The sequence below is a fragment of the Sceloporus undulatus genome, chromosome 4 (genome assembly GCF_019175285.1).
Source record: "Sceloporus undulatus isolate JIND9_A2432 ecotype Alabama chromosome 4, SceUnd_v1.1, whole genome shotgun sequence".
In the NCBI taxonomy this organism is placed as follows: domain Eukaryota; kingdom Metazoa; phylum Chordata; class Lepidosauria; order Squamata; family Phrynosomatidae; genus Sceloporus; species Sceloporus undulatus.
In genome coordinates this window covers 10,285,654-10,297,821 of record NC_056525.1, presented here as the reverse complement: position 1 = coordinate 10,297,821, position 12,168 = coordinate 10,285,654, and the positions used below count along the sequence as shown (strand labels likewise).

The 12,168-nt window shown below is 43.0% G+C and overlaps 1 protein-coding gene across 1 annotated transcript in view; it reads left to right on the top strand.

The window, feature by feature from the left end:
• Positions 1-1,384: 1,384 nt before the first annotated feature.
• LOC121928130 (collagen alpha-1(XX) chain-like) overlaps positions 1,385-12,168 on the top strand; it is a 28,747-nt gene continuing 17,963 nt past the window's right edge. The window contains exons 1-2 of the mRNA XM_042462437.1: positions 1,385-1,475; positions 8,400-8,481. Coding sequence (XP_042318371.1) covers positions 8,406-8,481 — 76 coding nt within the window. The 5' untranslated portion in view covers positions 1,385-1,475; positions 8,400-8,405. The remainder of the gene's footprint in view (positions 1,476-8,399; positions 8,482-12,168) is intronic.

Here is a 12,168-nt window from a genome sequence, read left to right as displayed (position 1 = left end):
TAAAACATAATACTATAAATATTTGTTGTTTGTTGTGTGGCTCTAAGTAACACTTTTATTTATGGTGGCCCTATCGTAGTGTTTTCTTGGCAGGTTTCTTCAGAGGGGGTTCAAATCCTCAACACCCCACCAGTCTGGATCTTCTCCAAAGACAGAGCAAGGGGCAATCTGATCCAACTGAGGTCCAGGATGCTGCTTCTTGAAACCACAGACTGCCATGTAAACACTGTTAAAAGCCTGGAAGAAGATAACAGTCTTCGTCAATGGCTTAAGGCCCATTATCTTTCTAGAATGAGAATTCCATAGCTGGGATGTAGCTACTAAAAAGACACTAAGGCGGGTTACAGACAGCCAAAAAATACGTATAGAATACGTATTAGGGTTAGGAAGGGGTGGTGCTTCTGCACCCCCCTAACCCTAGTACATATTCCATACGTACAACATGGCGGCGCCCCTTCCACATGGGGGCCGCCATGTTTACGTATCGGACGCATAGTGTCCAGATGTGTTGCGGCACCTATGACGTCGCGAATGCGCCAGCGGCGCCTCGCGACATCATAGAGGCGCCGCAAGAAGGAGCTCCATTTTTGCTCCATGTGGGAGCCGCGCGGTGTGGCTGCTATAGCTCCCTTGCGGAGCAAGCGGCGGCGGCGGCAGACCGCCGCAAAGCGGCGGTCTGTAACCCGCCTAATTCAATACACATTAAGAACTGATCTGCACTCCATAGAAATAATGCAGTTTGACACTGGTTTAACTGCCATGACTCAATACTATGGAATCCTGAGATTTGTAGTATGTTATGGCACAGGAGTGCTCTGGCAGAGAAGACCAAATATCTCACAAAACTACAAATCCCAGAATTCCATGGCATTGAGCCGTGACTTTTAAGTGGTGCCAAACTACATTAATTCTGTAGTGTAGATGCACCTTGAGCCTCTCTAGGTAATGTGACATATCACAGGGTGCCCAATGAAGATAGTAAATTATGGATGAGATATTCTAGTCCCAAAACTATTTAGGGTTTTGTAGATCAAAACCTTGCATTGAATTGTGTCTAGAAACAAGCCAATGAAGCTAGTGCAAAAAAGGTATTGTATGTAAAGCACATTATTGACAAAAGCATGTCACAGTAATCTAAAGTAAACATGTAGCTTGCAGAATCTTGCTGTAGTTTTATGCAAATACTTTTCCCCAATAACTTTTTTATTGGTTGGGTACTGGAAAATGAATGTTTTATGCTAAAATTAATATAGAGATTAAAACTCTCTCTCTCTCTCTCTCTTGCTTACTTTTCAGTACTGATGCCTGGGCAAGAAATCTTCCACAACAGACACACACGCACACACACAGAAAGTAAGAAAAACCCTCAAAGGCAGCAGACAAGCCGCTGGCTTCCTTCCTCAGATATCAAGAATGTACTTGGATTCTTCACAGCGTCCGAGACAACTTAAGGGAGAACCATTCGAAGACTCAAGGTTTGTGGTTCTTGCTCATAATTAATAATCTGCTTCAAAGTTTCCTTTCTGGATGTGTGCCCTAGTATATGTTTTGTGCTGTTCTACATTGTTACCTTTGTACTTTTATTGCTTTTGTGTGCCTACAAATTGTTTCCAATTTACGGTGGCCCTAAGGAAATGTATCATAGGGTGTTCTTGGCAAGATTTGTCCAAAGGAGTTTTGCCATTGTCTTCCTCTAAGGAAGAGAGAGTGCCTTGCCCAAGGTCACTCAGTGGATTTCCAGGGTCAAATGGGGATTTGAAGCCTGGTCTCCCAGAGTCCTGCTCCAGCACTCAAATCACCATTGCATGTTGTCTTTCTCTTTGTAATTTAGCTCTATACATACTGTTTTAAGGATTGAGTTGACAGTCCCAACCAATCTTTGAGTCTACTGATTTAATGGTGAAGACAGAGCACTCTAAACTAATACATCTTTCATTAAAGAAATCTTTTTAATGGTCAGATGGAAGCCATCTGCTCAGAGTTGCAGGGCTGATATGAGTGCTGGAATACCCTCAATGTACTTGGTCAAGTTTGCAGGACTGCTGTAAGGGATGAATAATATACATGAAGCAGTTTGATGTCGACAAAGTGCAAAGTCTGATTGTTTGACTAGTTGTCACTGAATAGAAAAAGGCTAGGGTAGAGGATCTGCTCTGGATCAGAGTTTCTTTAATGCCAAATATACTTGAGTAGTTTAGGATACATTTGAAGCCTGAAATGGGAGAGCTGTTATTATCCCTCAGATAAACGATGCTCCTTTTAGACAGTCTCTTGTGAGGGAGACAGTGCATCTCTGCCTCACAGCCACCTTACTTAATAGATCTTCTTGGTAATTTTAGAGGATGCATCTTTTGGTGTCAAACTAAATAGGTGTTAAATGCTTGCCTCACCTTTATGCACAGGTTGAGTATCCCTTATCCAGAATTCTGAAATCTGAAATACTCCAAAATTCAAAGTTGTGCTCATGAATGTCTTAGATAGCAACACCTTTGCTTTTTGATACTTTTGATGTACTTCCATGTACACAAGCTTTGTTTCATGCACATAATTATATTAAAAATGTATAAAATTACCTCCAGGCTATTTGCATAAGGTGTGTGTGAAACTTAGGGACTTGATCACACAACCCTCATTCTCACTGCAATTGCATAGATGAATGAAAATGCATACATACCAGATTGGGAACTCTCCCAAATGCATGCCCCTTCATTAGTGCAACTGGGGTGTTGCTGGTCCCACATGCTTTTTTTTCTGTCCTTGTCTTTAACCCTGTCTCCCTGTCATATGCCCTTTTTTGGTTTTTTTTTCTGGGGGGGGGGGGATTGGAATGTGTGTTTGAATTTTTTAAAATTCAATTCCGGAACTGTGCTAATGCAGTGTAACAAAAAAGAAAAGAAAGAAAAGGGAAAGGGAAAAAAAGAAGGGAAAGAAAGTTTTTAAAAAATGGCTGTTCTGGAATTGTGAAGGTGGAGGGAAGTGATGGGATCAATAGAGCTGCCATCTGTGATTTCATAGTCACATGGTGGAGACACTGACATCACATGATCATACAATCCCAGAACTGCCACAGGATGATTTACTGCATCTGCAGATAATGCTATACCACAATTTGGAGCTTATTGATAAGGTTTCCCCATCAATTGCAAGGTACAGACTAATCATTATTGGAAGCTGTGGGATCAATAGGGCTGGCATCACCTGGTGTGGTAACTTGTGGAGTCATCCCCCTCATTTACCTCCGCCAATAAAATGACCATACAGAATCCTTAGTAAAATCTTTTTGTACTAATGTTACTCATACATTGTAATCCCCATAACTATCACTGAATGCAATAGCAATAGATGTGACATAAACAACAAGCAAAATCAAAATTATACCTTTAAATTACAATATTATGCACACAGCCTATGTGCATTTACATGGACATAGTTTCATGTGGTTAAAGTGAAAATTTGGTAAGATGTGGCATTTCTAAAGAAATTTTTAATTCTAATTTTTTTTGTTTTGTTAAAAAACAAAAACAAAACCCTGAGGCCACTCCACTGGAGTCTTGGGATGGATGGGAGTGACCGCCACACCAGGTGTCCATCTCTCTCTGAGATGTCACCTGGTGCAATCCATAGCCCTCACACCTCCTAGAAATGCCCCTGCTATTGTTCCAGACTGCACAGGTAGCTCCTATCCAGCTCAGAGCAGTTGCTTGAGGAGCAACAGTAAAACCAAGACAGGATTTGTTTCCCCCCAGAATGAAAACTGGATAGGGCTCTTGTGTGGTTAATTTTTGAGTAGAAGAGGTAATTTCAACAGGTGTTGCTTGTCATGCAACCAGGTAGCAAGCAACACCTGCTGAAATTACCTCTTCTACATAATCATTAAAAGTACAGGAGCCCTTTCCAGTTTTTACTCTAGCAACCCTGCCATCCATTCATGGGTAACACTGCATGTCCTGCATTTTAAAAAGCTTCCCTTTCCAGAAAACCTGGAGCAAAACTCAGCAGCAATGGCTAGATGCCAGTCCATTAGCATCCCTGCCGAGTAACTCTGTGAATACAAGTCCCTTTTGAGAATGACTTGATAATACTCACAGTGTACTGGGCAGATCATGTGGTCCATAGTCACCTGTCATCTTTAGCAGGTAATAGGGAGGGAAATTAATGGGGAATGTGGGGGCCAGAATACTCCAGGGGAAGGAGTAGACAAGCATCTACTTGCCTCTAGCCAGAAAGTGGATGAAAAACAGAGTGGAGGGTGAGCTCTGGCAGAACGGTGGGCCCTTGGTTACTACTGGGTTTTCATTCCAGGACCCCCCTATGGGTAACAAAATCTGTGGATGCTCAAGTTCCATTAAACACAATGTTACAGTAAAATGGTGTTTCTTTTATAAAATGGCAAAATCAAAGTTTGCTTTTTGGAATTTATATTTTTGGGAACATTATCAAGCTGTCTATGGTCGAATCCGTGGTTAAAGAATCCATGGATATGGAGGGCCAACTGTACTGTGGGTGGAAGTTGATTAAGTACATGCATAGATTCCCCTGCCCCCAGTCCCAGGAGAGTCTTTGCAAGTTGCAGCAATAAATCAATTAAGTTTGCAAGCTTAATTAAGGAAGCTAGTTAGCCAAGCCCCCCAAAACTGGAGAATTTGAACCTCTGTCTTCTGCCTGGAGATGACCCATAATAATTGGGGACTCATGCCTTGAGATTTAGTAGCCTATGTGAGTTGCTATATAGGCAGTGTAACCAGTAATGAGAAATGCTGGGGATTATACTCTAACAACATCTGGAGGCTGCACAATTCCCTCCCTGGATTTAGGCCCTTTTAAAGTATTTGTTTCAACCTCATGTTCCGTGATGGAAACCAGGAAGAGCAACATTTGCAACAGGTGGCTGTTTAGCTTTGGTTTGATGACCTACTGTAAGGGAGATTACTATCCTTCTGGATAATTGGTTCCATTATTGAAATGTTTGGACTACCAAGACACATTCTCCCAATGCGGAACCAAAATCTGTGCTTCTTTAACTTACAAATTCAGCTTAGTCCTGACCTCCTGGGCAGACAGAGACATGCTATTGCCTTCTTCTGTGTGGTAGTGCTTCTGGTACTTGTTGCATCTTTTTGTGTGTGCGAAAAATATTCACAATTGAAAAAAAAAAGTATATTCAGGCCTAGGACAGACAGCCCCAAAAGGGTGGGCTGGTGGCAGCTTGTTTCCCTCCGGAGGGATGCCACAGCCACCAAACCGCGCAATGTCCCTCCAGAGTAAAAAGAACCCGGTTCTTCCAGGTTCTTTTTGCGATGCCTAGCTTACGAGTGCACTACTGGCATGCTTGTTACGTAAGCAATATATAGCGACATGTGGACACTGTGCATCCATTACATAAAGATGGAGGCCCCTGTGTGGACGGGAGGCCGCCATTAGACCGCCGCCCACATGTAGTAGGGCTCGGGCCCATGCGGTTGGTGCGCGGTCCCGAGCCTTACTATTGCCGCCAGGACACCGCTTCCTGGTGATGTGTACTGGTCCTCAGATATGCTTGGAGAAATGTGCACAAAAATATGTACAGTGGTCCCTTGGTATCTGCTGGAGTTTGCTTCTAGACCAGTGGTTCTCAGCCTTCCTAATGCCATGGCCCTTTCATACAGTTTGTTGTGGTGACCCCCAACCATACAATTATTTTCATTGCTACATGCGAATACGTGTCTTCCAATGGTCTTAGGCGACCCCTGTGAAAGGGGCATTCGATCCCCAAAGGGGCCCCAACCCATAGGTTGGGAACCACTGTTCTAAACACTCTGTAGATACCAAAATCATTTAGGGCATTTTTTTTTTTGCAAGGTGCTGCCAACAAAGCGGTCAATGTGGCCCAGCAGAAGTGCAAATTCCTAGCATTTCAGCAAGTAAGACCCTGATAACTGTAAATACCTAGAATCATCTACATTTCCTTGGTAACTGCCTGCCTCTTTTCTTTGGATGGCAAAATTGTATTTTTAAATAATTCCTTGAAGTTTTAACTTATCGCAATGCTACAAATTTGGGAAATGGAGGCAAATTTTACTCGGGGAGGCAGAATTCTTATTGGGGGCAATGCCCTCCTTTTGCATTCTTCCATAGCTACACACCTCCCTCCCATAGTTGCCCATGTCTGATTTAGAGAGATGCAGTGAAATCATGATAGACAACTTTTCACATTCCTATTAGAAAGTTTTCTCTTACCATACTCTCCAACTGTCCTGACTGGCAGAGACAGTCCTGATTAACTATCTATTGTCCCACTGTTTCAGATGCTTTTATAATGTCCCACTTTCTCCTTCTCACTCCCACTTTCCTCATTTTTCCTTAGCACTTTTCAGTTGCTTCAAATTGAGTTCAAAATGCAAAATAACTTCATAATTGGGAGAGGGTGTGTGTGTGTGTGAAAACTTACCCTTCCAGTAGGCTCAGGCAAAAGCAAAGTGCTGCAGCCTCTCTTAGCTTGTCTGTTCTGCCGCATTAATAATCCACTCATTTGAATCCCAATGAAGTATAAGGGAAGACAAGATCAATGGTGGAAATCTATCTCATATTCCATTCACCCTGTTAGCCCAAAAGAACCGAGGGATGTCCTAACCATACCACAGACCTGTACCTTGTTCCTGTGTAATGCCAGGTTGGTTAGGAATAAAATTCATATAATCCTCAATTTGCTGGAGCAGGAAAATGCCGACCTGGTGTGTTTTACGGAAACCTGGCTGGGGGAATATAGTAGTGGGACCTGGGCTCAGGCTCTCCCAGCCACGTATGCCTTTATGGAGCAGGTTAGGGAAAGTGGGCGAGGGGGGGAGTAGCCTTGGTCCATAAAAGCATCTTCACTCTGACCAGGAAACCTGTCTGGAAAACAGACCACATTGAGTGTATTTACCTGAACCTGAAAGCTAGGGATAGTCTGGGGATTCTGTTGACATACCGTCCACCCTGTAGCTTAACAGACTCCCTGCCCGAGCTGACACAGCTGGTCTCAGAGCTGGTGTTGGAGTCCCCCAGGCTTTTTCCTGACAGTCAGGGCTGTTCGACAGTGGAACACACTCCCTCGGAGTGTAGTGGAGTCTCCTTCCTTTGAGGTCTTTAAACAGAGGCTGGATGGCCGTCTGTCGGGGATGATTTGATTTAGATTTCCTGCATGGCAGGGGGTTGGACTGGATGGACCTTTCGGTCTCTTCCAATTCTATGATTCTATTCTCCTCTGAATGACTGTCTTGAGTCAGTAATGGGCTGGATGAGGGAAAACAAACTCAGGCTGACTCCAGAGAAAACGGAGGTACTAGTGATAGGAACCCCAGATCTAGGGAAAGAAATTTGTCAACCTGTCCTGGACGGGGTCACACTTCCTCTAAAGGACAAAGTTTGCAGCTTGCGAGTACTCCTGGACCCGTCCTTACAGTTGTCATCTCAAGTGGATGCGATGTCCAGGAGTGCTTGCTATCAACTTCGGTTGATACGCCAGCTGCGCTCCTACTTGGACCGAAGGGACCTTGAAGCAGGGGTACACGCACTGGTAACCTCTTGTCTTGATTTCTGTAATGTGCTCTACATGGGGCTACACTTGTGCCAAGTTCGGAAGCTTCAATTGCTTCAAAATATGGTAGCCAGACTGGTCGCTGGTACCTTCAGGTCTGACCATATAACACCCATATTAAAATCACTTCACTGGCTGCTGATCAGCTTCCAGGCACAGTACAAGGTCTTGCTTATTACCTTTAAAGCCCTATATGGCTTGGGCCCAAGTTACTTGTGGGAATGCCTCTCCCTACATAATCTGCCCTGCATTCTCAGAACATCTGGGAAGAATTTATTAGAAATACAAAAGACCAGATTGGCCATGATTTCCCAAAGAACTTTTATTACCATTGCTCCTAAATTGTGGAATGGCCTGCTGCAAAAGATCCGTCTTATTACCACTTTGGATGCTTTGAAGAAGGCAGTCAAGACGGAGCTCTTCTGGCAGGCCTTTCCATCTGACCCTGTTTAGGATATCCATCCATTAATCCTTGACGATAATTTTGGGCAATCCTACTGTTACAAAACTGTTGTACTATAAGTTGACATTATTATTGCTGAAGTGATGTATTGTATTGCATTTACTGCATTTTATTTATTGTAATTATATGTGTTTTTATTGGGCTGTAACCCTGCCTCGATCCGCAGGGAGTGGCAGAAAAATATAAATAAATTATTTATTATTTATTATTATTATATGCAATGAGCTTTTCTTAAGTTGCATGAAACCTTATCTAACATTTGACAGCCAAACATTTTTAAATGCTACAAACTACCTTTGTAAATTAAGCAGTGCTATTGAGGGCATTTACTCAGGCAAGAACCCTTTTAGCTTCATTATGTTCTTTTCTATCCATTTATAGGTCATCATGCTGGCTCACAGTCATGCCTGGATTTCCTGTGTAATGTTTGCATGTCACATCACACTACAGGTGTTGAGTCAAGGTAAGGAGACATCTCAACCCCGCCCCCCGACAGATCACACACCTAGGTGTCATAATCTGGGTTATTTGACTATTTTACCAATTATTTCCCACAATATTTGCTCAGAAGTAAATGTGGATTAGGATGGACTGACCCTCTCTGAACATGATAACAAGTGAAGAGTTCATCAGGCCTATCTAGTCCAGCATTCAGGGTTTTAATTCAAACTTTTAAGGAGATAAACCAGTTACACTTAAATTGGTTTAAACTGCTGAACCAATTTCACTTAAAATCAGACTGAAACCCAGAATGGATTCATTGCCCTACTGACGTGGGAGCCACCAGCCATGACAGATTGTACTGCTATACCGTGACTTCATCCAATTCTTCTAAAAACCATCCACACTGGCAACCATAACTACATCTAGCTAGATGGTAGATGTAGAGCAGAATGGAGGGTGAGAGCTGGCATCACAACAACTGGGAAGGAAAGAGGAAGGTAAATAAATAAATAGACTCCCCCTCCCAGTCTCTGAAAGTTTTAGGTACAAATCATTTTGTCCATGACAAATATTAATTGCATTTTAAAGCCTACCTGATCCCTCTCACTCTTTATTCTGCATCCTTATACCACAACCCAGTAGAGATCTATAGCTCGATAATGCACCATTCAAAGGGGTACAAATTTGCAGCCTGGATAACAGGGGACATTGGATTTGTTGTCATATTTAGCTGCCAACATTCTTGGTTCTTCATTTTGGGGATCCCTGAGTGACAATTGAGGACTGGCTAGTGCAAGCCAAGATGAAAACAGCCTCTTGTTTTATTAGGAAATGAATCCTCTTTTTGTTCTGCCTGCTATCCCTGCCTATGCTGCAGCTTGGGGTGATGCAACTGGACCCTGTGAATTCTCTTCTGGGGGAAGAGTGGTCCTTCTTTTCTGTTTTGGCTGTGGTGGCCTGTGAATCTCGGCTTTGTTTCTTCCCACAAAATAATTTCCTTGGAGGAAGCTGGAAGGGTTATCTCTAAAAGGTTAAACTACACAGATGTGGGTCTGAGTCAGTTGTTGTGTCCGCAGTGAAGCAAAGGACATAGGAAGAGCTCTTCTGGCTCAAGACTGAATGCCTGTTTAATCCAGAGTTTCTTTAGTCCAGCATGTTGTATCCCATAGTAGCCAGCTAGATGCTTGTGAAAAGCCCAAAACTAAGGGGGGGGGGTTGTCCTCATAGTACAAGCATACCTCAGTTAATAATGGCTTTGATAAAGAAGCTCCTTTTAATGAAGTCTTTTAAACCTGCACATCCCTACAACAATTAATAACCATGGTTGGAATTCATGATTGCAGATATGGATGAACAATCTAGAGTTACACATTCTTGACTGATTCATATTCATGATTGCTAGGTATTCAATACGGTAGGGAACAGGTAGGGACTGTAAATGTAGCCCAATTCTGATTTATTAGGCAGCAACCATTCCAAGCGCTGCGAGTCTGTTCTCATCAATCAGGGTAGAGCAGACTGACATTCCCTCCTTTATGCCAGCAGTCTCTTGTGTGGCAAGCAGAAGTAGGATCCCTGTCACAATCTGTCCTCACACTGGAGGTCGCTGGTGTGGGGGAAGTGAAAACCTTCCTGATCAACAACAAACAAAAAACAAACAAAAAACAAAAAAACAAAAACAAAAACAAAAAAACACACCAGATCCCTGTCACTCAGAGTGGTCATTGCCAGATAAATCAGGATTGGGGGTGAAGTTGGAACAGGAGATGCTACTTTAAGTAAAGTACATTTAACTAAGCTAAGTAGCTGATCTGTTGTCACAGCAGATTATGGTAATGTAACGTACGATACATTACATTACAACAATGACCATGGAAGATCTGCACAAATTCAACCCAGACAATGAGGAAATAGAAATGCAGTGGGCCCTCCTTATCTATGGGCTTGCCATTTGTGGATTTAAGCATCAACGGATGGCAAGCCACCATTGTCCCCAATGCATGCAGGTGCGCTAGTGGGTGCATGCATGTTGCACTGCCATCAGGAAGAATGGGACTTGAGGTTCTGCTTTTTTTGGTATCTGTGTGTGTGTGTGGGGGGGGGGGGGGTCTGGAATGGTACCAAGGTAGTAAAAGAGTTCCCATACCTTGAATCAAACATTGATCAGAAGGGGAACTTCAGTCAAGAAATCAGAAGAAGACTAAGGGGCTCGACAGGCTGTTTAAGAGCTGAGTTGGCTTAAGATTGTTGCTGGAAGCAACTTGTCTATTACCTGGCCAGCATTCGTGTCCTTGATACCTGTTTTCAGACTTCTGCATTTCCTACTTTGGCTTCTTTGACCCTTGGACTGTGTTGACCTTGATTCCTGTTGTTTCCCTTGACCTGGACTGCTTGACCAATGCCTTCCTCTTAACAGACTCCCACAGGCAACAGCGCTTTCTAGCTGCTTGTAATTCACTGCCTTTGCCTGCATTATCAGTTGATGATTTCCTCCCAGGCAGCCTGTGCAGCTGTTTGGTGAATCAGGACACAAGATGATTGTGTTGCCTGTTTTACTGAAGTATTTCCTATATTGCTATGTATTTTATATGTATTATCCTATTATTTCTTAGATTGTACGCCATAGGCAGGTTTACTCTTACATATTTATTGTTTTTATGTACAGTGCTATGCAAATCTACAGTGCTATATTAATAATAATAATAATAATAATAATAATAATAATAATAATATGAAGGCTGTCATATTTTAGCCATATCATGAGAAGGAAAATAGGAAGTAGAAAAAGAGAGAGATTGCATGCTAATGGATGGACTCTATTAAGGAGATCATAGGTATGAACTTGCAGGAACTAAGCAGAACAGTAGAGAATAGGGGGATTTGGAGATGTCTCGTCCACAGGGCTGCCATGAGTTGAGATCCATTCAAAGGCAGTTAACAACAACAACACAGTAGATGATCTAGAACCTTGTCCCATGTTATTGTTGTTAACTGCTGTTCGACAGTGGAACAAACTCCCTCGTAGTGTAGTGGAGTCTCCTTCCTTGGAGGTCTTCAAGCAGAGGCTGGATGGCCATCTGTCGGGGATGGTTTGATTGTGATTTCCTGCATGGCGGGGGGTTGGACTGGATGGCCCCTGTGGTCTCTTCCAACTCTATGATTCTATGATTCTATGACTTATGGTGACCCTATGAACACGATACCTCCAACTCATCCTGCCATCAACAGCCCTACTCGGGTCTTGCAGACTCAAGGCCAAGATTTCCTTGATTGAATCTATCTGTCTATCTGTTTTTTTTCCTACTGCCTTCCACTTTGCCAAGCATTATTGTCTTTTCTAGTGAGTCATGTCTTTCATGATATGGCCAAAGTACAACAGCCTCAGTTTAGTCATCTTGGCCTCTAGGGAGAGTTCAGGCTTGATTTGTGCTAGGACCCATTTGTTTGTCTTTTTTGTACTCCACAGTATCCTCCGAACTCTTCTCCATCCCATTTCCCTCCAATCTGTATCTGTTGATTTAGTAGGTGGCCACCTTGCAAAACAGACAGCTGCTTCTCTTCCTGAGTTATTAGCTGTCAGGGACTGTTACTTACCCTTTCTCAAGTTTTGCATTTTTCAAACAGGTGGCCTTGAAGTTGCCAGGTGTAGCTGCACACTTTCAGCAGAATCTACAATCTCTGGAATTGCTCCCCTCCCCCCCAAAAA